The 25,754-nt window shown below is 36.8% G+C and overlaps 2 protein-coding genes across 4 annotated transcripts in view; both read right to left on the minus strand.

The window, feature by feature from the left end:
- Positions 1–2,468, minus strand: part of CYCH;1 (cyclin H;1) — a 57,094-nt gene extending 54,626 nt beyond the window's left edge. Inside the window, exons 1-2 of the mRNA XM_090014203.1 lie at positions 2,250–2,468; positions 836–886 (exon numbers count right to left, since the gene is read on the minus strand). Coding sequence (XP_089870329.1) covers positions 836–886; positions 2,250–2,411 — 213 coding nt within the window. The 5' untranslated portion in view covers positions 2,412–2,468. The remainder of the gene's footprint in view (positions 1–835; positions 887–2,249) is intronic.
- Positions 2,391–23,329, minus strand: LOC149831881 (uncharacterized). 3 transcript variants are annotated; one of them, XM_090014201.1, is made up of 7 exons: positions 22,512–23,329; positions 21,025–21,165; positions 19,942–20,315; positions 12,035–12,779; positions 11,820–11,916; positions 11,668–11,722; positions 2,391–2,521 (listed from the first exon to the last, which is right to left on the minus strand). In XM_090014201.1, exons 1-7 carry the CDS (start codon positions 23,041–23,043, stop codon positions 2,510–2,512), a joined length of 1,956 nt encoding a protein of 651 aa, XP_089870327.1. In that variant the 5' UTR covers positions 23,044–23,329; the 3' UTR covers positions 2,391–2,509. The 3 variants fall into 3 exon arrangements, with proteins under 3 accessions (XP_089870327.1, XP_089870326.1, XP_089870325.1); XM_090014200.1 differs by lacking the exon at positions 2,391–2,521 and adding an exon at positions 4,792–5,302 and having other exon boundaries at positions 21,025–21,162; XM_090014199.1 differs by lacking the exon at positions 2,391–2,521 and adding an exon at positions 4,792–5,302.
- Between the last annotated feature and the right edge of the window lie 2,425 nt (positions 23,330–25,754).

The following is a 25,754-nucleotide window of genomic DNA, read 5'->3' on the forward strand; positions in this document are numbered from 1 at the left end:
TAATATAAAAGGAGGAGAACCCTAATCATATGGGACGTCCTCTCATTCTTGGTTGCCATTCTATTGCATCGTCTACTACAAGTTGCACGAGTTTCAAGGCTTCTTCTCGCTATGTTGGTCGTTGGCTTGCATAGAGGGGAAACGCCCATGGGAATCGAACCTTGGTTGCCCATCTAGCAGCCAGTGCCGCACCCCACTACACCAACAGCCCTTGGGGTGTAAGGATGTGATCTACATGCTTGGTTTCATAAGGACTGGCTCTTAAATAATCTGATTACAATGCATAAGTAGGACCTTTTAAGCCTTGAAAATCAATGGTTCAAAATTTTCGTAAATATTGAAGCATTCCGAAATCTTGTTTTTTCATTAAAAAACATGATCCAATAATCAATTCATAGCAAATGGGCCATGCCAAACACGTGCAAGGTTGGATTTGCAAAAAAAAAATGTTGCAAATGTCTAGTTCATAGTTTAGTTCTCATATTCCCCGCTCTCATACTCTAGTGACCTTTGAAAATACACAAACTACAAACCATGTGAACTGGACATGAACTGGGCATTTTTGGAACTTTTTTACAAAACTTACCCTGCATTCATGAACCAATATTAGGGGAAAAAACAGATATAAAAAATCCAAATTAAAGCTACAGAAGATAAAATAGATGAGTGAATAACAGCATTGACATGAGCTGCTGTTTTTGCTGAGACAAACAGAACAGTTTGAAGTCTTATGTTTAATTTTGCACAACAGTATGCATATTTAGCAGGTAAGTCATTAAAACAATTATGTGCAAAGCCTTCAAAATGAATATTAAAAGATTTAATAGAACCTTACTTGTTCAAGGGTCCTTACAGCTCTTTGATTAGTTGTTCGGTGTTTCTCCACCTAGAGAAAAGGTTTTTAGAAAAAACACAAATAGAAACGCATAAAGAGAGAATCTAACCAATAATTACAGAGCAAAAACAACTGCACAGTCCCTTTCCATCTATCGTTGGTCCCTTTCACAAACTACACAATATGCAAGTTTGCAAATATATGCACATTCTAAATAATTTTTTAGTTAACTATATATCTTTGATATGTTTCGGACGTTTGTTCATGATTGACAGTCAGTAACTTCATATATAGAGGATTTTGCTAGATGTAGCATAATTGTGAATACATTTTATATATATATATATATATATATATATATATATATATATCCCAACATCTTTTGGACTTAATCAACAAGAATGCTATAAAAATAAATAAATATCGTGTGATGTCTACTCACAAATGACAAATGTATAAAACTACAATCTAAATGACGGAGCTTTTAAAAAAATTGTAAAAGGAAAAAAAATGATAAGCATGACAAGATTATACTTTTGTTATTCCACTAAGGAAAAGAATTGACGTGCAAAAAAGGTAGCCAAATTTTAAAAACATACGGCATGCTGCAGGGGCACCTTTAAGTTATGGACAGTATACAAGATTAAAGGATGCCACAATTTAGATGGCAAAAAAATATGAAATATGATGATTCAGCAACAAAATCCATTTCGCAAATGCTTAACATAAGTGATAACCAACTGCTTCAGAAAGCATTTTATTTTACAAGATTTAGCAACAATCTAAAAATGACATTTTGCCGAAATCAACAGAAGAATGAAATTCCCTTTAATCCCAAAACAATTCTCACCATGGAGCTTCCTGTTGTCATATTCATTAAGAAGTTCCTATCATTATAGTGTCACTACCAAAACTGAACCTCCACAAAATATTAAAAATTAAAATCAAAATGATACCTTAAGAGAGTTTTTAACGCACCCACCTACCAGAAATCCGTGGCAAGACAGGAACTTGTATGTGCAAGACAGAATTCCACAACTTCTTAGTTTTCCACATAAGTGAGAGCGTAAAAGACATGGTCTTATTCACCCACTAATCCAAAAATATGGGATATTTCACCTTACTCCAGATTATAATACCCCATTCATCCTGGATAATTGGATGCACCCAAACTCTTCCTCAAAGGAAAAGAGGGAGAAGAAAAAAAGGTTTTTCTAACAATCTCACACACTATTGGTACCGATTGCTAAAATAAACAAAAATAAATAAAAAACCGTTGAACGTATGAAGAAACTCATCTGTTGTACTTGAATAAGAAGACAAGTTCTAGCAAAAAAAATTTGCGGAAAAAATTAAGAGAAGGCAAGAAGAGGAAGCAAAACCAAGAGATTGGGAATAAGAAACAAACAATTACCAGATCATGAGGCATGAATATCCACCGAGCTCGCTGTGTGGATGTTCGGAAATCCGTCATCTTTTCTTCTTCTTCTTCTTCTTCTTCTTCTTCTTCTGGGGAATTTGAACTCCGAGGAAGAGACGCCCACATTTTGTAGAAATTGGGACATGGGTCGGACATTGGACCTCAACAACGGGGTGGAGTTGATCCAGATACGTATGGGTCTGGAATCGGATCAGGACCTGGACTTAGCAATTTGTACTGAAAAATCTTTATTGTCAAGAAAATCCCTGCAAGGAAAATCTCATGATAAATTAAAAATCTATGTTTTTCGGAGACACACTCAGGATAATATCAACACATAAAGCAAAAATATTAGAAATGTATGCAAATATAAAAGTAAAAAACATTCAAATATAAAAATGTGCTTTTATTGTTTGATATCAATCTTATAATTGTTGTAATTTGATACAATATTTTCATTGTTTAATTTATTATAGTTATTTTAGTAGCTGTGTGTTTATTAATTTTTTAAAACTTAAACTTTGAAAAATATTGAGGTTTAGACCTCGCTAATATATTCAGAAAATGTCTCACGTCTTTAAAAACCTTGCTTGTGATTAGGAGTGCAAACGGGTCGGATTCAGACCAGATCTTGACAGATATGCATCTAAATCTAAAATGCAGACAATAGATTCGAATCGGAATAAGATCCCAGGGGGTTAGATTGAATCTGAATCTGAAATACATGTGGTAATACAGGATCCAAAAAAAAAGAACAAAACAAGCTATTTACATGTAAAAAATGCATTTGGATTGAATTTTGATTTGGAATAACCCATATCCGACTTAAAACGCTGACCCGAATCCAAAAATACATATCCAAATCCGATCCCAATCTACATTCAGATTTTACTTAAAGGATCCATATCCAAAAAAACATGTCAGATTAGGATTGGATATCCAACCATATCCGATCTGTTTGAAGACCTACTTGTGAATGTCACCAAGTTGACGGGATGTCACAAGTTTGAAAACCCATGGGTGGTGTCCCTTTCCGTAAGGTCGAAGTTGGGTGTACTTTCCAGTGGGCAGATGGACCTCAAGGGTTTTACTTTTACCAACCAGAGGCTAGCCAATGTGCTGTTGGTGATTGGGGGTGGTTGTTCCCTTGGATTATCCAAAAAGAAAAAAACATTTTTTACGACATTTATCCTAGCCCCATATTTGGTTTATCGAATTTTGATTTTTACACTAAAAGGGACTGATAAAGGGTCGACAGGCCCAAGCCTGGGCCAACTTGGTTATAATTAAGCTCAAGCCGGGCCCTTTAGGCTGGACCCAGTTAACGAGCTGGGCTTGCCATGCCCTATGTATTTTGAAAATAGGCAGGGGTTGTTTCCGGCCTAATTACCTTATCAGGCAGGCTTCAGTTAGACTTTAATTGAGCTCGGGCTGCAAAATGCAGCCCAACCCGATCCATCACAGACTGGTACCAACAACCCGTCGAGTACCTGACCCGATGTCCACCCCTACTTTTTTTATAAAACTTGGAAAATCCCAAAGGCCAGATTAAGTCCAAGCATGGCCTTATATATTTCACATTAAAATGTTTTGTATGTTAATCAGCAATTAGAGCACGTTTGCATACACTTAATAGCAGACACGGAATCGCATGAGAAAGAAACTCCCTGAGATTTTAATCACCTTAAGAAAACCACAGTGGAGTAAGAAGCAGGTGCAAGAAGCAATGCATGAAGCGAGAATAAAGTACTTAAGAAATGCTTTGAAGAATGAAGTGTGGAAGGTCAAGGAAGCATAAATTTAAGTTCTCTACTTAAAAGAAAAATTTAAGTAATTTTATCCAAAACATTTGTTATATATGTAAATTCTTTCATAGAAACATAAATTAAAAAATAACTTTTTAGCATAGAAAACATTTCATGAAATCTTGAAGGTGCATGAATTTTATACCTCCAAAGAGAGCTTCCTGTGAAGCAAAAGGGGCTAATCCACTTTTACTTCCCAACTTCCCTAAGCAAATAATTTTGGATCACACAAAGTGAACTTTCTTATGGGGAAAAAATTCTCATAGTTGGAGATCGTTTACTAAGCAGTTGGAGATTTTCTGCAACTCTCTACAGACACATGTAATTTTCCAAATCAGAGTGCAATAACAATTTTGGCATTTTAAACTTTGATTGCAAAAGAAAAGCTAAAGCTCACTATTTCTGTCTTGGATTGTAAAACATAAAATCACGTGCACGCACACATGCACACAAAAAATATAATGAATTTTCAGTAGCTGTGGCAATTACGATGTAGTTCTAAGGCGTGGCTAAAACTTGTTCCATCAATTGTGTCCTAGGTTTTTTTGTCCACATTTGTCGTTCATCTATACGGCCACAATAAGCAGTTTAAAAATGAGACGAATTAGACACATTGTTCTTTGTTTAGGATTTAAACAAAAATGCACTTCAGTTATTACATCATATTTGTTGCTCACTTTGAAGACACGCACACACACTATAAAATAAAACGAAGTAAAAGCAGATAAATAGAAGGAAAAGGCACCAACATATCACTACCACATAAGAACAAGATTACAAAACGAAACATACATGTACCGTCCTGTAACATTAACAGCAAAACAGCCTTCAAGCATTCAAGAATTAAAAAAAATTATACAACAAAAGAAAAAAAGTCCCAAAACCGTAAAACCCCAAGGTGGGTGAAAACTGCACCACGACAAATTGGGAGATTTGTGTTTAAATGTTTGCACAAACATCATTGCGCAATAACAATTAAACATTATTACGGAAACATAAAAAAGAAAAAGAAAATGTTGGGAAGTGAAGCTGTGCAGTTGAGGGGGCAAGAAATGAGGAGAAATGAAAAAAAATGTGGCCTCATAGATTTGCTCTCCATATTTAACCAGATATTGAGGTTGAATAGGCTGCCAATGTACAGCGTTCTTCACATGATCCTATGATTCAATACTTGTATCTCTATATCAATGAATGTGACCCACCATATTCTCTGACAATGACAGGCACACTTGTTGGTGGAACCTGCACCAAGAACAATATGGACCGTTTTCATCTCTTCAGAAAACAATTAAATAAGACTACATAATTAAATCAAAGGACTAACACAACAGAACTTGAGTCAATGCCAAATTATATTTTACCAAATGAAACAACAGAATCATGTCCATTCAGGTAGTGCCCACATAGTAATTGATCCAATGGTCGGTCACCAGTATATCAAAGGGGGTTTTGAACAATGGCGGTTGGTTTCTCATGTGGCAGGGGAACTCCTCCCTAGTAGCTACAAGTTATTCAAACCCAGGATTGAGTATTAAAAGCACTTTAGGCTTATAAATTTGGATTACTACCATGAATTTTCATCAAGAATAACAATCAGAGTGCCTTACTAATCAGTTTACATTTTCTCCTTTCTCAAGTGTAAAGCAGCATGAACATCTAGAATACAGATGGTGTCAAATGAGTTTGTTAAACCATAATTTGATCAACCAAAGAGAGAGAAAGAGAGAGAGAGGCTAAAGATGTAACGCCACAAGAAGATGAGATGACTACCTAGTACATGGGCTATTTGTTGGTGGTGCCCTTCTGGTTATTATGAAGCTAAGCTGCAATCCTTTAAAAGACTAGCAGGTTGGTGAATTAACGATCCAAATTGGAGATATGAGATTGAACCTGCTATAATATAACATTGTCCTTAAATATGGATTGGCTGGGTTGATATTCCAGCACACTCTAGGACACACCTCAACCTCATCCACTGTTATCTCCATCTTTGTAATTGTAACATTCAGTACTTCTAACAGGCTCCTGTACCCATGTCATAACCAACATTGGTACTTGGCTATGTCACAGGGACTCGCCAACTAGTCTCACCCGCACCCGATGCGGTCAACCTGACCCTGGGTGCAGTCAATGCACCCAGGGTCATTTATGTCCAACTTTTGGACTTTATATATATATAATTTTTTATATTTTTGCCGCACCCCCGCACCCGCACCCATGAGACATAGGTACTTGGATATTTCCAGTATGCGCCAACTGGGTTTTACACGTGTGTTGACCCATTTTATTCATCTTATAATCCAGTAAACATGCCAACACTCTGGGTCAAAAACATCAAATGTTAACTATATACTTTTTATGTTATTAATTATTAGTTAATTATATATATTTTACATTTTTTAGACTTTTCATAATTGACAGTCATCCTCATATGTAAAGCATTTTGTAAAATGCAACACAAGTGTGCAATTCTCTATATAGAGAGCTTTGAAAGCCTACAATTGGCCACTAAGAACTAAAATAAAAGAATACATGAGGGCTGTTGCCAAAGTCAGAATAGACTGGTACACTATGTCATATGGTTGCAGACCTTGTCAAAGCCCTCTTTTTTTAAATAAGGGTCAAAAGTGGACTTGGTCAATGTTGAGCAAGCCCAGTTTTGAACCAATTCGAACTTGGGTGCGGTTTACTGCACCCAACACTGCAAGACCCATGTCCTGCCTCACCCAATGTTGCCAATCGAAGAAGCGGGAGCGAGAAGCAATTCGGGAAGTGGAAATGGAAAACGAGACACTTTTAAAATTTTAGGAAGTGTGAAGCACGAAACGACTTAGAAGTGAACCAAGAATCGTCTGGAAAAGGAGTAGAGAAGCAAACTGGAAGCGACTTAAGAATCAAACTAGAAGCAAATCAGGATTCAAAAGGGAAACAAAAAGGGAAGCGACCTATGATTCGAGTGGAAAGCAAAAGAGAAGCGAATAAGAATAAAAAAGGAAGCGAAAATGTAATTATATTTTTTTTAATTTACCAAAATAAAATACTTATATTATCATTGACAAAATAAAACATGAGTAAATAACATTAATGCTGATTTATTAATCTCAAAACTGAATCATAAATGCAAGTGCAACCATTTAACAAATATTGTTGTTGCAAGCATTTAATAAATAATACATCAAGAAAATTCATAATTCATATTCCTATTGCAACCATTTAACAAATGCATCATGTTGCAAACATTTAATACATAATTTCATCAAGAAAAATTCATAATACACCTATGGATGTCGTCGAAGCTCACTAGATTTCACCAAATGTTTGGGACTCTAGAACGAGAGAGGTTAGGGTTTGGAAATTGAAAATCCCAAACCCTACTCGGTTTTCGTTTTTCATATTTCGCGATATTTTGGAAGCATGAAGACCCATGTTCGGACGTGTTGGGTGCCTCACCCAAGGTTGTTAGTCGAAGAAGCGGGAGCGAGAAGTGAATCGGGAAGGGAAAGTGGGAAATAAGGCACTTCTAAAATTTTAGGAAGCGGGAAGAAAGGAAAACGAAGAGGAAAGCGACCTAGGATTCGAGTGGGAAGCGAATAAGAATCGAAAGGGGGGCGAAAATATAATTATATATTTTTTTAATTTACCAAAATAAAATATTTATATTATAAATGATAAAATAAAAATGAGTAGATAACATTAAAGTTGATCTATTAATCTCAAAACCGAATCACATATGCAAGTGCAACCATTTAACAAATACATCATGTTGCAAGCATTTAATAAATAATACATCAAGAAAAAATCATAATTCATATTCCTATTGCAACCATTTAACAAATGCATCATGTTGCAAGCATTTAATAAATAAATTTATCAAGAAAAAATCATAATACACCCGTGGACGTTGCCGGAGCTCACTAGATTTCACCAAAAGTTTTGGACTTTAGAAAGAGAGAGGTTAGGGTTTGGGAATTGAAAATCCCAAATCCTACTCAGTTTTCATTTTTCATATTTCACAATACTTCAAAATGATTATTTTACCCTTTTAAAAAAACTAAATTTCTTTTATTTTTTGGATAAATAAAATTTATTAAAGGTTAACCTAAAACTCTTCAAGCCCTAAAAAAGAAAGGATATTGGGAAGCGAGCTTCCCAATAACGGAAAACAACTTTCCCATTTAAAAGGGGTGCTTCCCTCTATGTTTCGGAAGTGCCGTGTTTCATGCTTTCAAAGCGTGTTTTGGGAAAACGTGTTTCCCAGCCCTAATGGGTGCTTTTGGTAACCCTGGCCTCACCCCACCTGCATCTGCATCAAGTCATGTTAATGTTGGTGCTTTGACTCTTCTAAAGAGTCTTTGTGATAGCTGGCATATCATTTAAGTGAAAGACTCTACCTAATATAGTCCACCAATTACATGAAAAAATCGTATTACTCTTCAAATTCAAAATGTTTTCTAGCTAAATATTGATAAACTATGACTAGGGATGCACAACGAGCCGAGCTAGATTAGGCTTGACCCATTTAAATTTGGCTAGAACTTGTTCAAAAATTAAATGAGCAGAGCTTGAACAAGGGTTCAGGCTTGGTACACATAAACGAGCTGAGCTTGAACAAGCAGTCTGGCTCGGTAAGCCCGATTAAGCTTGGCTTACATAGTTATATAAAGAAATTAAATTTTATATATGTATAACTTTGTTCATAATGTGAACACAAAGAGAGGTCTAACCTTAGAGATAAGTTGTTGGTCAATTTTGAAAGTGGTGTGGGTTTAAATCCCACCACTTTCCTCTCTTCCAAAAAGTGTTTTCTACAATTTTCAAAACCTTTGAAAACTTTTTAAAATTAAAGGTGTTCAGTTCTAGCCGAGTCGAGCTTTGCTCGAGCCAATCTTGGGCAAAGGTTGTTCAAGCTCAGCTCGAGCTCGAGCCAAACATGAACAACCAGTTTTTCTTCTCAAGCCAAGCCGAGCCAGCCCAAGCTCAACTCATGTGCATCCCTAACTGTGACCACGAAAAATTCCTACCACCTTGTTTCCTACTCCATTGACCATGTACCAAATACCATACAAATCTCTTTAGGATATAGGCATGTTTTGCCCTCATGTCATTGATCCATCTCTTTGTGCAACTTTCTTTCCAGCCTAACTCATCCTTGCATTCTCCTATCTGTTGAAAATGTTTGTTTCTTGTGCACATCCATCACCCTGATGCACATATGCATTCAAATGGTCATTGACTACCTCTATGGGGGCCTTACAGAGGGTGAACGCACTAGAGGGGTCTACCTCTACAGTGCCCATGGTCAAGGAGTTAATATACTTGGCATTGACTATTAATGGAAAAGCTATCAATGTAATGGTCGATACAGGGGTCACCCATAACTTCATAGCCCAACTGGAAGCGAGAAGACTGTGCTTGCAATGGGATCAAAATGTCAGTCGCACGAAGGTTGTGAACTTAGCAGTACAATCCATCTTGGGAGTATCCAAGAACATACAAGTTGGGGCTGGACAATGGACAGGCAGAACAAACTTCTTGATTGCCCCGTTGGACGATTTCAAAGTAATCTTGGGGATGGAGTTCCTACGGGCGAGTAAGGTTGTGTCCATGCTCCACCTGGACATCGTCAGCTTTACGAGTGAAGAGTCCCCTTGCATGATCTTCGCTTCGACACCGGGAACGTTGAACGTCCGCATGGTTTCTGCTTTGCAGATTAAGAGGGGCCTTCAATGAAGCGATCAAACATTTTTAGTGGTGGTGCGAGAAGGAGCAAAGGGGAAGTCTCCTGAAGATGTATCGTTATCCATTGTTACGATATTAGAGGAATTCCAAGAGATAATGCCTCAGAAGTTGCCAAGAAACTTGCCACTACGAAGAGAAGTGGACCACCAGATAGAGTTGGTGCTAGGTGCAAGACCCCTTGCGATGGTGCCATATAGAATGGCCCCGCCCGAACTGACAGAACTTAGAAGGGAGCTAGACAAAATGTTGGCTGCTGGAATTATCCGACTGTCAAAGGCTCCTTTCGAAGCTCATGTGTTGTTTCAGACCAAACATGATGGGTCCAAGAGGTTGTGTGTAGACTATAGGGCACTCAACAAATTGACACCCATCATATGTGGTTGGTTATATCTCCAGGACTTCTGATAAGCATATTTAGTTAGTATAAGGAAACATTATGCTTGGCTTACAAGAAAGCAGTACAAGTTATTGAAGTTCCAGTCCTTGATAGCATACATGTCACAGCTATTGCCGGTTTGGGCTGAAGTATGTTTCATAGTAAAAGGCATCACCCAACTTCGTCAGAGGCAGAGGATTGACATAACAAACCTCGTGTTGAATGGTTAATAGCACATCAAATAGTACAGAAGTGGGAGCAGGAGGCACCCATGTACCAAAGACATAAAACAGACAAATAGTACATAAATGGGATGACTAAATATTCAAGGATGTATACATGGAAAGACAACAAAAAGCATGTACCAGAGACATAAAACAGGTCTTGAGCTTCTGGAGGTCCAAGATTATGATAAAAGTTTCTGATAAGCAAAAGGGTTGAACACTTGAGCTTCTAGAGCACTTTCAGCTTCTACAAGACCAGGCTTCCTATCTGGTATAGATGTTTCCAGTTAATACTATATTCTTGAAAATCTAGTCTCGACCGAATCTGACAAATTGCAGCTGTAACTCACTTCACCTAAAGTATGTAAACGGGATTTGGCCTTGGTTTACAATCCCTTTGTAGCAAGAGCGCCAGCACTACGTATTTCATGTACTGACTTTTGTTTCATATTCTGCAGCTTCCTAGGTAGCATTTGCAAATATATTAGCATGATATTTGTGATGTTGCCTTTTTTCTCTTGGACTTGTTTTTGTCTTATGTTTTTGATAAACTTGAACACTCTCATGTTACCTAACAAAGAAATTACTTGTAGTAATCAGGAATTTAAAAATAACAAGCAACATCACTGATAATTAATGATAGACACAGTTAGGAAGGGAAATCATGTAAAGTGGTTTGTGATAATCTGGACATATTTTCTTAAAAAAACATGCATAAATGGATATTTAGTACAGTTAAATACATGCATTGAACTGGACTATGCTTGTGTTTACTAATGCTTCACTTGAGATACTTAATGAGGCAACTGCTAGGGCGATAAAACAGTTGATTCACTTGCATGTGTCTCACACTGGGCTTGCTAAACACTTTCTTTTATCAGTTAGCTGCTAGAGTAAGCACAAGCCATAAACCTGCCTGTTTTCAAGCTTGACATAAAAAACACGAGTAAGGGTGACCATGTGTCTGAAAAAATATTAAATGGACAACTAGAATTCCATATTATAATTAGCACATCTTCATTTACAAAGACAGCCATTATCTTAGAGACTTATGTCTAAGCATTAGCAAATGTTTTTTCTGATATCCAAGCAAGTCAAGATCATGTTTCACAGAGATCCTCCCAGGCCTCAAATTTTCAAACGTCAAGAGACGCATGCCAGCACAAAAATATACCAAAAGACAACATCAAACATTTCTTACTTCATTTAACATAGTAATCGCATGACTGATGAAGATCAGAGTATGGAAAACTAAACACATCACTTACCATGCCATAGTCTGTTATTATCATCGACACGTAATCTGAAGGAGTTGCATCATAACTGCTTCAGAGAAAACCAGAATCAGTGGATTTAAGTTAAGACAAAGCAACAAATTTTCAAATGTTAAAATTCTTGTGTTGTTACTCCAAATACATACATCAGATTAAGGAGCTGCAACTTTTCATTATCAGCCCAATTTTCCAAATGGTCCATGTCCCTTATTGCTGAAACATTTGAGATGGCATCTGGATCACCTGCAAAAAAAAATCAGATGTATGCTTCATAGGTTTTCTTGAACATGCCCCTAGTGCAGTTAAAACTCACTATATATATAAACTAAAGCAACAAAAGAAGAATATGAAAACTCTATACCAAGTTCATTAGAGCATATAGAATCAAGCTGGACCCTTTCATGGAACTTGTAAGCTTCACAACATATCAACACTGGAACACGAAAAGCATGAGCCACCATGGCAACACATGCTGTCCCAACCCTCGAGTAAACAGTTCCATTTGATAACACTGAAGCAGCTCCTAGAAAGACCCGTGTTGCTTCATGCATTACATAGGAAATAGCAGTTATGTGGGTGTAGGTACAGTTGATGCCCCTTGCTAACAAACGCCTAAGCAACTTCTGCCCTTCAAGCTTAGGATGTGAGTCCACAACCACAACACGAAATTTCTTACCAAGCTCATGAGCATAGGCAAATATCATTTCAACAACACAGGCAGAGCCATACGTTAGCAACACATCTCCATCTCTGATCTTGGTCACCGCATGCCCGACAATCACCTTATCTGCAAGTACTATCTTTTCATTTATGAAACGATCAATATCCAACTGTAACGAAGCTTTTGCTTCTGACTCTGTTAATGTCAATGACAGCTTAGATATTCGATCCTTCAGAAACCTGATAGCATTCCCCATGCTGATTGAAAGAGGCCTACATGAGATGAAGAAGCTAACATAGCTATTAATTTTTGCAGTTAAATCTCGCACCAAAGCCTTCTCTGGTGGTGTTCTGTAATCTTTGATGGCCTCCTGAAATGCTAAAAGCATTTCTACACAACGTGCATTGCCGCCGGAAATATCACCAGACAGATATTGCAAACCCACCTGAAGAAAATTGGTTGAATAAAAAAAGTAACATCAGCATGTATATAAACATAAAGAGAATAGGCATAACAACCGTTGTAATGATAAAAGAAAATGCACTCATGCAGATGCACACACACACACACACAAGAGAGAGAGAGAGATTTCTGGCATATAGTGTCCCCGTGAACATATTCAGGTGAATGTTGGTAATGAATAGACTGCTTTAGGAGCACCTTGTCCACTATAGGTGATCCTTGGAGCAGTCAACTTTTTGTTCCCTTTTTCTTTCTTTATTCTTTCATATTTTCTTCTATTTTCATTTATACTTTTGCTTTATAAGTACATCCTTTTGTTCATTCTTCCTTTTAACTCAACAATGTTTTAGGGGTATCCTTTTGCTTTTCATGAAAAAGGAACATTAATATGTTGTGCATGTCCCAGCTAAAAATAAAAATATATAACATGTATAGTAACTAGGTTTTTTTATTTTTAAACTTTTTTAGTTTGTTTAGTTTGTATTGAACTAGTCAAAGCATTGACTAGTCAATACAAAGAGAGTCGTTGGGCTCCCAACGGCGGAGCCCAACGACTCTATTCCCCCTTTCTTTTGTGTATAAATATGGGGCATTGCTCCCACTCAATGTATGAATTTAGTGTGGATTACAATCAATAAAATTATTGTTTTTCCTCTTGTTCTTAAACCCAATTAGTGTGTATTTGTGTAAGAACCTTTCTTGTGGTTCTTTTGAGTGTTCATTCCGGTATTTTTAGTGGAACTCTTTGAGTGTCCATTGTTGGTGATTTAGTGAACATCCTTGAAGGAGCTCGTGTTCTTACATGGTATCAGAGCACAGTGATCAAACTAAAATTGTATTCGAAACATTGGGAAGTGTGCCACTCCAAATTTGAAAGTCTTTGAGCTCTCTTATATTTTCTATTCGAAGTGTTCGTGATTGGTGGCATTTGCGTGATGATAAAGTGCTCGTAACTTTCACCGATACTCTTATTATTTTCTCTTTTTTTTTTCTATTCTTATCTTTTGTTTTTTTCAAACATTGTAAAAATAGATGAAAATGATAATGTCACCATAAAACCCATTAAGCTCAACGACTTCAACTATGTAACATGGGTTTCAATTATGAAGCATCTTATATGGAGAAAAGTATTGTGGGGATTAATGGATGGGACCGATCCGGAACCTAAACTAATCCTTACCAAAGTATAATGTGAAAAAGAGGTACCTCTTACGGAGGTTGAAAAAAATGTGACAATAACCACTTATGAGAAAAAGTGGAAGGAATGAAGAATGAGACATGCCAAGATTATGTCTTGGCTCATTAGTAACGTCGACATCAAAAAGTGTTCAAGTCTTGCAAAATCAAACAATGCATGAGATTATCTGAAGAGAATGTACTCTCTTAAAGATATTGCACATGTGTGCAACTTACAAGATAAGGTACGAAATATGGTTCAAGGAAACAAAAATATTAGAGAATAATATAATAGTCTGTCTGAATTATGGGAAGAGTTGGCTCTTCTTGAACCAAAGTGGCATTATCCGGAAGATACAGAACTCCGTCAAAATCAAATAGATACGGAACATTTTTTTAATTTATTAATGGATTGAGATCGGGATTTGAATCCACCAAAACTACTCTTCTTCGTCGAAGAAAAGTCCTTTCGATAGAAGATACAATAGAAGAATTAAGTATGAAAGAAAATAGGCTTAAAAAGAGAATCTCAAAGTGTAATGATGACTCGGTTATAACCGTATCTAAACCAAAAAACTATATTCGTACCTACAAACCGCCGACTATGGAAAGTCAAATTATGAGAAAAGGTAATGAGTATGAAAGAAAGAAAGTTATTTGCTACTATTGTTGTGAACAAGGACATGTAAAAACATATTGTCCTAAATTGAATAAACCTTATGAGAAGAAGGTTGCCTCTGTTGGACCTCCACAGAAATCAAGTGAACCATCCATTGAAAACATGTCCTTAACACAATTAGTGGAGGTTCTTCAACCTCTACTCAAAGGAGCATCTTCATCCACTAGAGCAGTGGTCTCTTCCATCGTCATCTTCGTTCCCGATAAATCTCTTTGGCTTCTTAACTCAGGTGTCTCTTTTCATATGAGGCTAAATAGTGATATGTTATCCAAATGTCACAATTCAAGTGGGTCAAATGTTTTCACTGTTGATGGAACATCTCTAGAGATAAAAAGAATAGAAAATTTTGAAAACATCTCTTAAAACTCAAAAAAGATTTTGCATTCCACAAATTATATATATTTCAAAACTTAACTTAAATCTTTTATCTGTTTTTCAATTATCTGACCATGGATATAATGTTTTTTTCTACTTTCGTGGTTGTCGAATGCAAAATCGCCAGTCAGGGAAGCTGATTGGGGAAGGCTATAGAGAAGAAGACTTATTCTACATAGATTGTTTGGAAATATCCAAGAATAATTTTGTTGTAATGTTCAGAAAGTCGATTTGGATCTATTGCATAAGAGCCTTGGCCATCCTAGTATATCCAAGATCCAATTTTTTCCAAAGATGAAATTTTTTTGTAATTTTAAAAATTTTATGTGTGAAAATTGTATTCTTGGTAAAATAAAGAGATTACCTTTACAAGAAAAAATATTTATTTCTTCTCGACCACTTGAGTTAATATATTCGGATGTGTGGAGACCTGCACCTATTATATCAAAGGGTGGTTTTATGTATTGTGTAATTTTTATGAATGATTTTATGAGATACACTTGGATTTGTTTTCTTAAACATAAGTCAGAAGTTTTCTCACACTTCTAAATATTTTATAATTTAGTCAAAAATCAATTTAAGAATGATATTTTCATCTTTCACATTGATTCAAGGGGAGAGTTTTTATCAAAAAAATTTAAAGATTACCTAAACCTATACAGTATCACACATCAAAAATCATGTCCTTATTATAAATCAACAAAATGGTTTAGCTGAAAGGAAGCATAGGCATATTATAGAAACAACAAGGACTTATTATAAATCAAGTACCAAAAGTTTTTTGGGCTAAAGTCACTAGCTACAGTTTATCTTATTATCAGAATGTCATCCGCTTCCTTAAAAAATGTATCCCCTATTGAAAAACTTTTTAAACAAATCCCATATTACTCTAGGTCAAGGGTTTTTGGATGGAAGTGTTTCATTTTTACTATAAAAAATGACAAACTCTCTCCTCGTGCTATTCCTTGTGTTTTTCTATGATATGCAAATAATAAAAAAAGTTATAGATGTTTTGACTTTAAAACTAAAAGGTTATATATGTCAAATAATGTATCATTTTTAAAAAACGAAAGGTTTTTTGAAACTGAGAAAACTAAAAAAATAAATGAGTATTCTTTTTTGTTGGATTTAGTTCTAAAGATTAGCGAGTGTGATATTGATGAAAACCAAGAAGTTAAAAATGATATGATAAGTGAAGAATCGTCCCATAAAGATCAAGATTGTATTCAATATTCTAGGCGTGGTAATTTAGAACATCTATGTGCTCTCAAAAAATATACCAGTAATGAAAAACAGGAAGAGATACAAACAAGGTCATCTAGAGTGTCAAAAATCTCTAAAAAAATTGTGTCCTATGAGTATTTTTCACCTAAGTATCAAGCCTACATTGCATTAATATATTCCTACATAAACCTTCCAACTATGATGAAGCAAAGGAACATCCTGAGTGGGTAAAAGTTATGAGAGTGGAATTAAATGCCTTAGAAAAGGCGAATACTTGGACTATTCAAGACATTCCACCAGAAAAGAAGCCTACATGTTGTCGATGGGTGTATAAAGTTAAAACCAAGAGTGACGAAACTTTTGAGAGGTATAAAACCAAATTAGTTCCAAAGGGATATTCCCAAGAGTATGGAATAGACTATAAGAAAAGCTTTGTTCCAGTTGCTAGAATGACCACACTTAAGACCTTAGTAGCCTTGGACTCTGTAAAGAAACTGCCTATATATCAAATGGATGTTAAAAATGTGTTTCTCAGTGAAAACTTGGCCGAAGAAGTTTATATGAAACTGTCACCTGGCATAATTATTTTTAAAGGAAAAGCTCTTCGTTTAGATAAGGCTCTATATGGTCTTAAAAAAGACCCAAAGGCTTGGTATGACAAGTTTAGTCAAATTATGCTTGAATTTGGTTTTCATTCTTGTCTAACTGAATAAGCTTTGTTTATTAAGATTTCTGATGCAGGTATTATTAGCATTCTCCTCTACGTTGACGATATGATTATCACTAGAAGTGATAAACAGGGAGTTGAAAATATTAAAAGGCTTCTCAAAACACATTTTGAAATGACGGATTTGGGTTTCTTAAAAAAAAATCTTGGTATAGAAGTTGTTTATTCTTCTAAAAGTTATTTGCTGACTCAATCTAAGTTTGCTCTAAATATTGTTGATAGGTATGGTATCTCATATGAGAAGAAGGTCGACACTCCCGAAGTTGTCAACATCAAAATGAAGATTCATGATAGAGAACTACTTGAAAATCCAACATCTTAAAGACAACTTATCGGTACTGTCATATCTCTCAATTACGAGATTTGACATTGTCCATGCAGTTCATACAGCAAGCCAATTTCAGCATGCTCATACCACTGTTTACATGAGAGTTATTTTGCGCATTATTAGATATATTAAAGCTTTTATTTTTCGATGACTTTTTTTGTCTGCTTCTACCTCCTTAGATTTAATTGCTTATACTGATGTTGGCTAGGAAGAAGATCCAAATAACTGACACTTAATTATTGTTTTTTGTGTATTTTTAGGTGAATCATTGATTTCTTGGAGGTGCAAAAAGCAGTAAAAAGTTTTTCTCTCATCAACTGAAGCAGATTACAGAGTCATGGCTACAACCACTATGAAGGTGGTCAAATTAAGGAGATTGTTAGATGACATGGGTGTTCAGAGTAAAGGAACATCACGATTATGCAGTGACAATAAAAGTTTCATTTACATTGCCAGCAATCGGACCTTCCACGAACAAACCAAACACATTGAGATGGATTGTCACTGTATACGAGAGGAATTCTTATACGACACTATTAATCTTTCCTATGTTACTTCAGAATATCAATTGGCAAATCTCTTCATCAAACCTCTCGCAGCTCCCAGATTTTACTTTCTCTTGGACAAACTTTCGGTTATCCAATCGTAAGTTTGAGGAATCTTAAAAATAAGAATATATAACATGTATAGTAACTAGGTTTTTTTATTTTTAAACCTTTTTAGTTTGTTTAGTTTGTATTGAACTAGTCAATACAAAGAGAGTCGTTGGACTCTCAACGAGCTCTATTATTCCCCCCTTTCTTTTGTGTATAAATATGGGGCATTGCCCCACTCATGTATGAATTTTGTGTGGATTACAATCAATAAAATGATTGTTTTTCCTCTTGTTCTTAAACCCATTTAGTGGGTATTTGTGTATGAACCCTTCTTGTGGTTCTTTTGAGTGTTCATTTCGGTATTTTTAGTGGAACTCTTTGAGTGTCCATTCTTACAGTCCCAAGCACCCCTTTATATAGATAACCCATTCTAAATTATACAATCTAGATATCAGAGACTGAATGCCAAGAACCCATGAGAAGAACCCTAAAGAGAATGGACTATATCAATTCATATTACTATAAGAATCTTTGTAGCCCAGAAGCATTTCCACAATATATCAACCTAATAGAAATTGAGCTCGAATAAATCATTATCCAGCTAGGTAACATGGGAATTCCAGAAGGGTGCCGTATCTCTGTCACAGGCACTGGTATTAGTACTTTGTGTGTATGGGACAGACCAATTTCGGATCTGACTCAATCCAATCCCATCCCATTACCTGTTATGTGAGATCATATGCATCCATTTTTAAGGTGTGCATAAAGGGTTGTTTTCATCCTATGTCACACAGGTGCAGATGCAGCGATGCGGCACCTTAAAAAAACTTGGGTGTGGGGGTGCGAGGAGGGTATACATATAATTTTTAACAGTTTTAAGTTAACACTAATGAAATAAAAACAACTATCATATCATCATGCATAAATTCATACAATAAATCAAATTAACAGTCTACAATTGTTATTCCTCAGCAATAAAAAATAACACCACACTGGTGTGGAGGTGCGTATATATATATATATATATATATATATATATATATATATATATATATATATATATATATATATATATATATATATATATATATATAATTTCTGTATTTATATAGATAAAGCTGGACTTGGTTAGGGTTAACTGAATCTACTTTTGGACAGAAACTTCACCTGACACAAAGGAGGCCGTGTCCAAGTGTCGCACCCACATGGGTGCGGTGCCCTATTAGAAGAGTCCATGTTACATAGTTTTCATCCATTCTTGTATGGTGTTTCACACACACACACACACACACACACACACACGTGTGTGTGTGTATGTGTACCCATAATTTTGGAAATTCTTGTGCTGTACCTTGCATACTTTCACCCGTACCTATGTGACATAGCTAGACAGGTAATAAAGTCAATTAAAGGAGTTTGTTCTTTTATCTTGGTACAGCTCTCTCCTTCAGCAAGGGAATGTAAATAATAGTCTCATATAATCACACCTAGACCAGCTTGGATGCCCTAAAGAGGTCTGAACCATAGTTGCCAAGTTCATAGGTTGTGGGTTGTGAGTTGCGAAGTGCCCAACAATCTGATTCACTGGAGTAGAATCTGTTCAACTAAAAAGAACCTTGGTACACCAGGAACACTGTGCCACATACTGGGGCTTGCAGCCCCTACAATGGCATTTCTGACCTTAGATTCCAAATTCAGATGTACATCAAACAAACTAGAAAATGTTTTCTTAACTTCAAGCTTATCTAGCCACTTAATAACCATATGCATTGTTCGACTGAACAAACTTTCCACTAGGATTGCCAGTAATAGAACCTGAAGATCCTTTTACCACCTATAAAAGCAGTAAATAACAACAATGGCAATAATATTGGTACTAGTATGCTTCTTTGAATCAAAGTAATTTGGGTCATTGTTGAAAAATGAAAGCAGAATACAATAGTAAAGCAATCAAAGAAAAACAGCACCTTTATCTCTTAAGTGATTGCACTAGATGATCAATGGATAAACACATTTTACATAAAAAAACTGAAGAACTACCTTGTAGACAGCAGGATGAGGATGCATTTGGTGACTATGATCAGATTGGAAAAACTTGGATTCAAGATCAGGAAGTTGAGTTCCATGCACATACTGGGGCAGATGTCTAAACAACTCAACTAGGTTTCTACTTTCAGTCTGTTTTACGAGAGCACGCTTTTTTGCCTTTTCAACCCGTTGTGTATCATCAAACTGCATTCGTGGGGGAGGAACTTCCTTTTTCTTTTCCTTCTCAGGAAGACGGTCAGGTGCCTTTCTTTCAGAGGCTGCAACAGTGACTGATACAGATGCACCATCTTTTTTTTTTGAGGACGGTGGTGGCTTGACATGTTTAGGTGACCCTCCACCAGAGGGAGGTGCAGGTTTACTTTCACCTGCAGCTGCAGCAAACATCAAGCAATGAATAAGAAGATCATGCACCAATATTATGCAGGTAGACAAGGATAAACCAATTAAAAAGTTCAAAAGTTATAGGAAACAAAGAAGTTCAATAGCCAATAACAGAAAAATACCCCAACAGTAAAATTTGGACTCCATCCAAACAATGTTCCACTGCGAATTCTCTGGCTATAATTTCCTCTCAAAGATATTTGCGACAAAAATGCATGTCTATGGTTGGACACTAAGATGATGTAGCCTAATCTATAGGTTACATAAATAGTGGAGCATTCTGAATCATATCAGCACCTTCAACGTTTATAGTTCCCATCAGGTCTCTCAACCAAGTTAGGGCATGAAGGTACATTTGTTGAGCTGGCAATCCTTTTCGTAGTCTCAACATGTAACCAATATAGCTTCCAAACATGCATGTTATAAGTATCATAGCGACCAAAAAATACCACCTACACCCAATAAAAGTTAGAACAACCCCTAGTTGAACAAGGTTAGTCAAGCCATTTACACTTGATTTTCCCACATCCACTCTGTAATTCTCCTTATTTGCAGGATTAACTTGTGTTTCTGACCAGTTTACATATAATATCTCCATTCTGTCTAGTTTTATTGGCCTTTCATCCATCCATGTTTCATAAACAATTAAAGAAACTAAAAGTGAAAAAGATATATTTGCTCATGAAAAGATACCTGTCTCCTTTGCTGCAGCCTTCACTGCTCGTTGGGCCTCTTGAAGAGCACGTCTCTCGGATTTAGAAGTCCTCTCTTTCAATGACTTTGAATTTGCAGGCTTGCCTCTTTGTGCTGCTGTTGATCCTCCAGTACTCACTTCTGGGTGAAAGGCAAACACTTGAATTAACTCAAACTATTGTTTTTAAGTCATAATAACAATTTCTCACTGGCTAACTTTGAAAACTCTTAGAAAAGAAAGGAAGCCAAACAAGAATGAGCATGCAGGTCCAAGTTCTCCATGTCCAATCCAAGTTCTCCGTGTCCAATGTAGAGTTGTAGACTTATCAATAAGGTAGTTCTTAGTAGCAGAATAAGCATGCAGGTCAAAGTCGAACTATCAGAAAACACACACACACACACACACACACACACACACACACACACACACACACACAGTATGGATCTCCACTTTCACCCAAGTGAAACAGATGACAAGGCAGAGAATGATGGCTTGAAAGACGAGTTATCTGAACCTGACTGATTTGAAGCTTCAGGTTAGTCGAACTGACAGTAAAGAAAGGAGGTTTGGGGGATCAAAGTAAAGATACTCACTGGGGCCAGCTCCCTTGTCATCAGGTCACCAACTTCCTTTCCTCCTTGTATAAGAATCGATGTATCATTCTCAGTACCTTTTCTAGCTGTATCATTCTCAGTACCTTTTCTACCAAGATTTATGCTTATGGGAGGATCAATATGGTCACTTTCTCTCAATGGATCCAAATGCCATACTACTAGGGATCGATGCACACACACACACACACACACACATACACACACACACACACACATATATATTGAAATTATACACAATAAGATATTCACTACAATTGAAGAAGATTTATCAATACAATTTCCACTTATCCAAGATCTAGGCATAGCTACCAATCCATTTTTTAATTCATCTAATTACCTCATGGGTAAACGATCCAAGAGCCAATAACTAATTATCAATAAAAAAGTGTGGATCTTTTACTCAGTACTGCTGGGAAGGGATCAATAAGGAACTATTTCAAAGTGTTCGATTTTTCAATTCGAATTTAGTAGCATTCCCCATTAACTAGATTTATTAGCTATGTAACTGAAATACAAGAACGAAGGATACGGAGTCTTATGGTAATACGATAAACAACAATCTGCCCCCTAATAATCAAATGTTTAAAACTAACCTTTACTCGTTTACACCCACTAAAAGTGAACCTCTCCAATTATGTGTTTTCTCTCACAGACAAAGATAAAGAAACCACAATCCATATACGAGTCTTGTTCACTTACCAAAGCCCAAACATGATAAAGAATTCAACGACAATGTTTGGGTTTTCAATATCCAAAAACAAAAAACTATTCTCATATATGTCACAACAATATTCACATTGAAATCTCTGAAATTGTTACCCCAAAATGAACTATAGAGACAAATGGATTGAAAAAAAGTGAGAAGGGTTTACCATGAACTCCCGGAGGCGGTTTCACCATCGAAACAGCAGTCAAATTGCCGGTGTTAGGAAAACCAGCGGCCGGCAGGGAGGCAGAATGCTGCACAAAATCATCCATCTTTCCGTCCCGGCCGATGCCTGTGGACACCGTTTTAGCTACCCAACGAGGTGAGGGCTCCTCCGAGAACTCAATCGACGGAACACTCTCGGTCCTGCTCGAAGGCGAAGCCAGCGGCGACGTGCTCAACAGATAGTCCTGCACTTTGTAGCTCCCGACAGGCAGATTGTTGTTCGGCCTCCGGCGAGGCGACAACGGCACCGGGACAGGGATCCCCCGCGCCGCCGCCTCCACGGAATGCCGTGGAGGCGGGATCATCACCGGGGAGAGCGTGTTCCCGGTCGGAGACATAACAGAGATCGACGGCACGACTTCCTCCGCCGCGGCGGCATCAGGGGCGGAGCGTACCTGGTCGGAGGCCGTCACGAAACCAACTTTCCGCACCTTCGGGTCGATGACCGCCCGCCCACCCTTCCTGGCGTCCATGGAGGCCGCTCTCTTTCCACTCTTCAATCCCCTCTCAGAACCAATCAGAATCCTTCCAACCCATCCCTACAAATCCAGCAAACCGCAAAACCCTAAAACCGAAACTCCAAAACTAGCGTTCTGCAGACAGAAAACACGTCTGCATTCGATAAACAAACCCTCAATTCGAGGCCGGGGAGCACCGAATTACTGAAACGACATATTATGAAAACCTTGAAAAACCCTAAATTGGTTGTTCGTATCGATTCATCGGAGGAAGGGAGGAGACGCCATGAGAGCTCAATGAGAGATTGCCCACTTCGTCTTTGATTTTATTTTATTTTTATTTGTAATTAGTTAATAAAAAGTGAGGAAACCTCCCTTTTCAGCTTTCACCTTCGGTGGGGGATTGCAGTACCTATGGATTGGGTTTTGTGCATGGATCAGGTTCATGTGAGACCGAGATTAGATCTAAATGTGATGTGAGTTTTAGGAGTGTAACCGGGTCTTACATTTAGATTCAATCCAGATCCAGACATGATACCAGCACCTTTTAGTCAGATCTGGGTCTGGACCCACCCATTTTAGCGGGAGTCAGACCTGTTCACACCCCTAGTTACAGGCATTCCATGTTGACCTGCCTCATCTTTAGTATTTTCTTTTTTGTTTTGGTATATGGCATGATGTGGGGGCCAATCATCAAGTAGTTAGTCGAGTCTCACTTATTTTGAGAGTATAAATAGATAAGCTTTGGGTTTTAAAGCCATTTTTCTTTTTTAATATAACAAAGTAATTTTTTTATTTAGATGATTTCAAAAATTCTTTAGTTTGTGTTATATATGTTTTTATTTAAAATGAACATATTGTGCTAGTTTGTAATGTTAAATAATCACATAGACAAACTTATTTTGCATTGCTTCAATTCAATATTATCATTTTTTGTTTATTATTGCATTTTTTATAGTAACAATCATGGACATCATGTAAGCCCATGTTTCTATAACCCATATTCCCTCATTTAACTGGGACCTTTTTAGCCAAAAACCTCTCATACAACAAAGTGGAGGGACTAGAACAAAGGTGAGTTCACAGTGACAATTAAAAACGGCAAAATCTTGGCAGCCAAAAAATCATGAAAAATAAAAGTTTTTTTCTGTAAATCTTGCATTTTCTTGGCAAAAAATATAAAAATAATTTTTATAAATAAAAATAAAATATATTTTGAATAAAAAACGCATATTCTTTATGATAAATAGCTGATGAAAAATAAATATCAAGTTTAAAATGAGATATTTATGTTTTTGACAAAAAAACACAAGAAATTGCCGATTTTAACTTTCAGGTAATTTCTTGTGATATGTTTATAAATCTCTCGTGATTTGTCACTATGGGGGGTGAATGCCTTCATTAACGAAACATAGGCACATGACAGACTTTCATGAAAATAAATAAAACCTGCACTATGCTTAAGTGTATAAATACATCTAGAACCATGTATTTTGTACAATGAATACATGTGCAGAAACTGTGTGTGTGTGTACGCATGATTTAGATGGTCTTGATTAGTATATAACTTATAAAATCTCACAGCTGTTTCACTTTTTTATTGTTTTTGTATGGATGTCAATGAGTAGTTTTCTAACATTAATGTAGGAACTTGGTGTCCATATTAGAGGCTTATATTTATCAGTTGGCTGCATTTTGAAAGCGATCATACCTTTACCCTGATTTAACCCAAGCATAAACAGGGACATGCAAAAGACCTTCAGTACAAGTTGCTGCAAATGTTTTTTCCTAGCATTTTCAGTCACTTGGGGCGTTTTCTTGCACACCACCCAAAAGAAGCCACTTTACCATACCTGAAAGTGCTTTCTCATGCAGGGAGGTGTGAACCCATTTTGATAGAAAAGATGCTTTTCTTCAGTTGTTAAGTAGGCCCCTTAGCATATTTCTCATGGATATGTTTGTTTCAAACCCCTCCCCTTAGGACAGACAGAGTATCTTTCACTTCGTTTTTTTTATGAGGAGGAACCCTCACTGAAGCAAGGAAAACCAGGTTAGGCCCCACAACCACCCTGCCTTACTTGGCCCACCTCTGAAAGCTACAGATACACCAGTGCACCAATGGGGTTTAATCCTGTACCTTTATTTCTGCACCCTCACATTCTAATGGTCCATGTTGGATTCTTCAAATTTGTTTCACATACTGGGAAAACAATAATATTTAGACCGTTGCTCACGCAACACCAAATGCCAGGCTCTTCACACATCTCATCGGCAATGATGGACCTCAGTCCTGCAAGCTGATAAAGATGGCATCATGCCTGATCTGAATCCTAATATGATCCGACGATGTAACACTGAATGTGGATCCAAAATATATATGGTGATACTGGATCCCTGTATAAGAGGACCAATCAAGGCTTTGTACTGAATGTGTAAACTGATCAGATTTTATCAGAATCTGAACAAGAACTGGCATAAAAAACCGATCTATATTCCATCTGCACGACAACTGGACGTAAAGTTTGTGGGGGCATGGACAAGAAAACAATGAAAATGAGTATACCCAAGAAGAGATGCTGGTTGCCCAGATGAATTACCATTTCAACTAACAATATGATGCTTCACATCTCCAAAAAACCCGCGGGAGTTGTTCTATGTTTTGGACGCAAACATGCTCAAGGCCCCAGGGCCAATGTTGCCAGTATCGGTATGGGCCCTGAATAGCT

Source organism: Nuphar pumila, chromosome 7, assembly GCF_984573655.1.
Source record: "Nuphar pumila chromosome 7, dmNupPumi1.hap1.1, whole genome shotgun sequence".
In the NCBI taxonomy this organism is placed as follows: domain Eukaryota; kingdom Viridiplantae; phylum Streptophyta; class Magnoliopsida; order Nymphaeales; family Nymphaeaceae; genus Nuphar; species Nuphar pumila.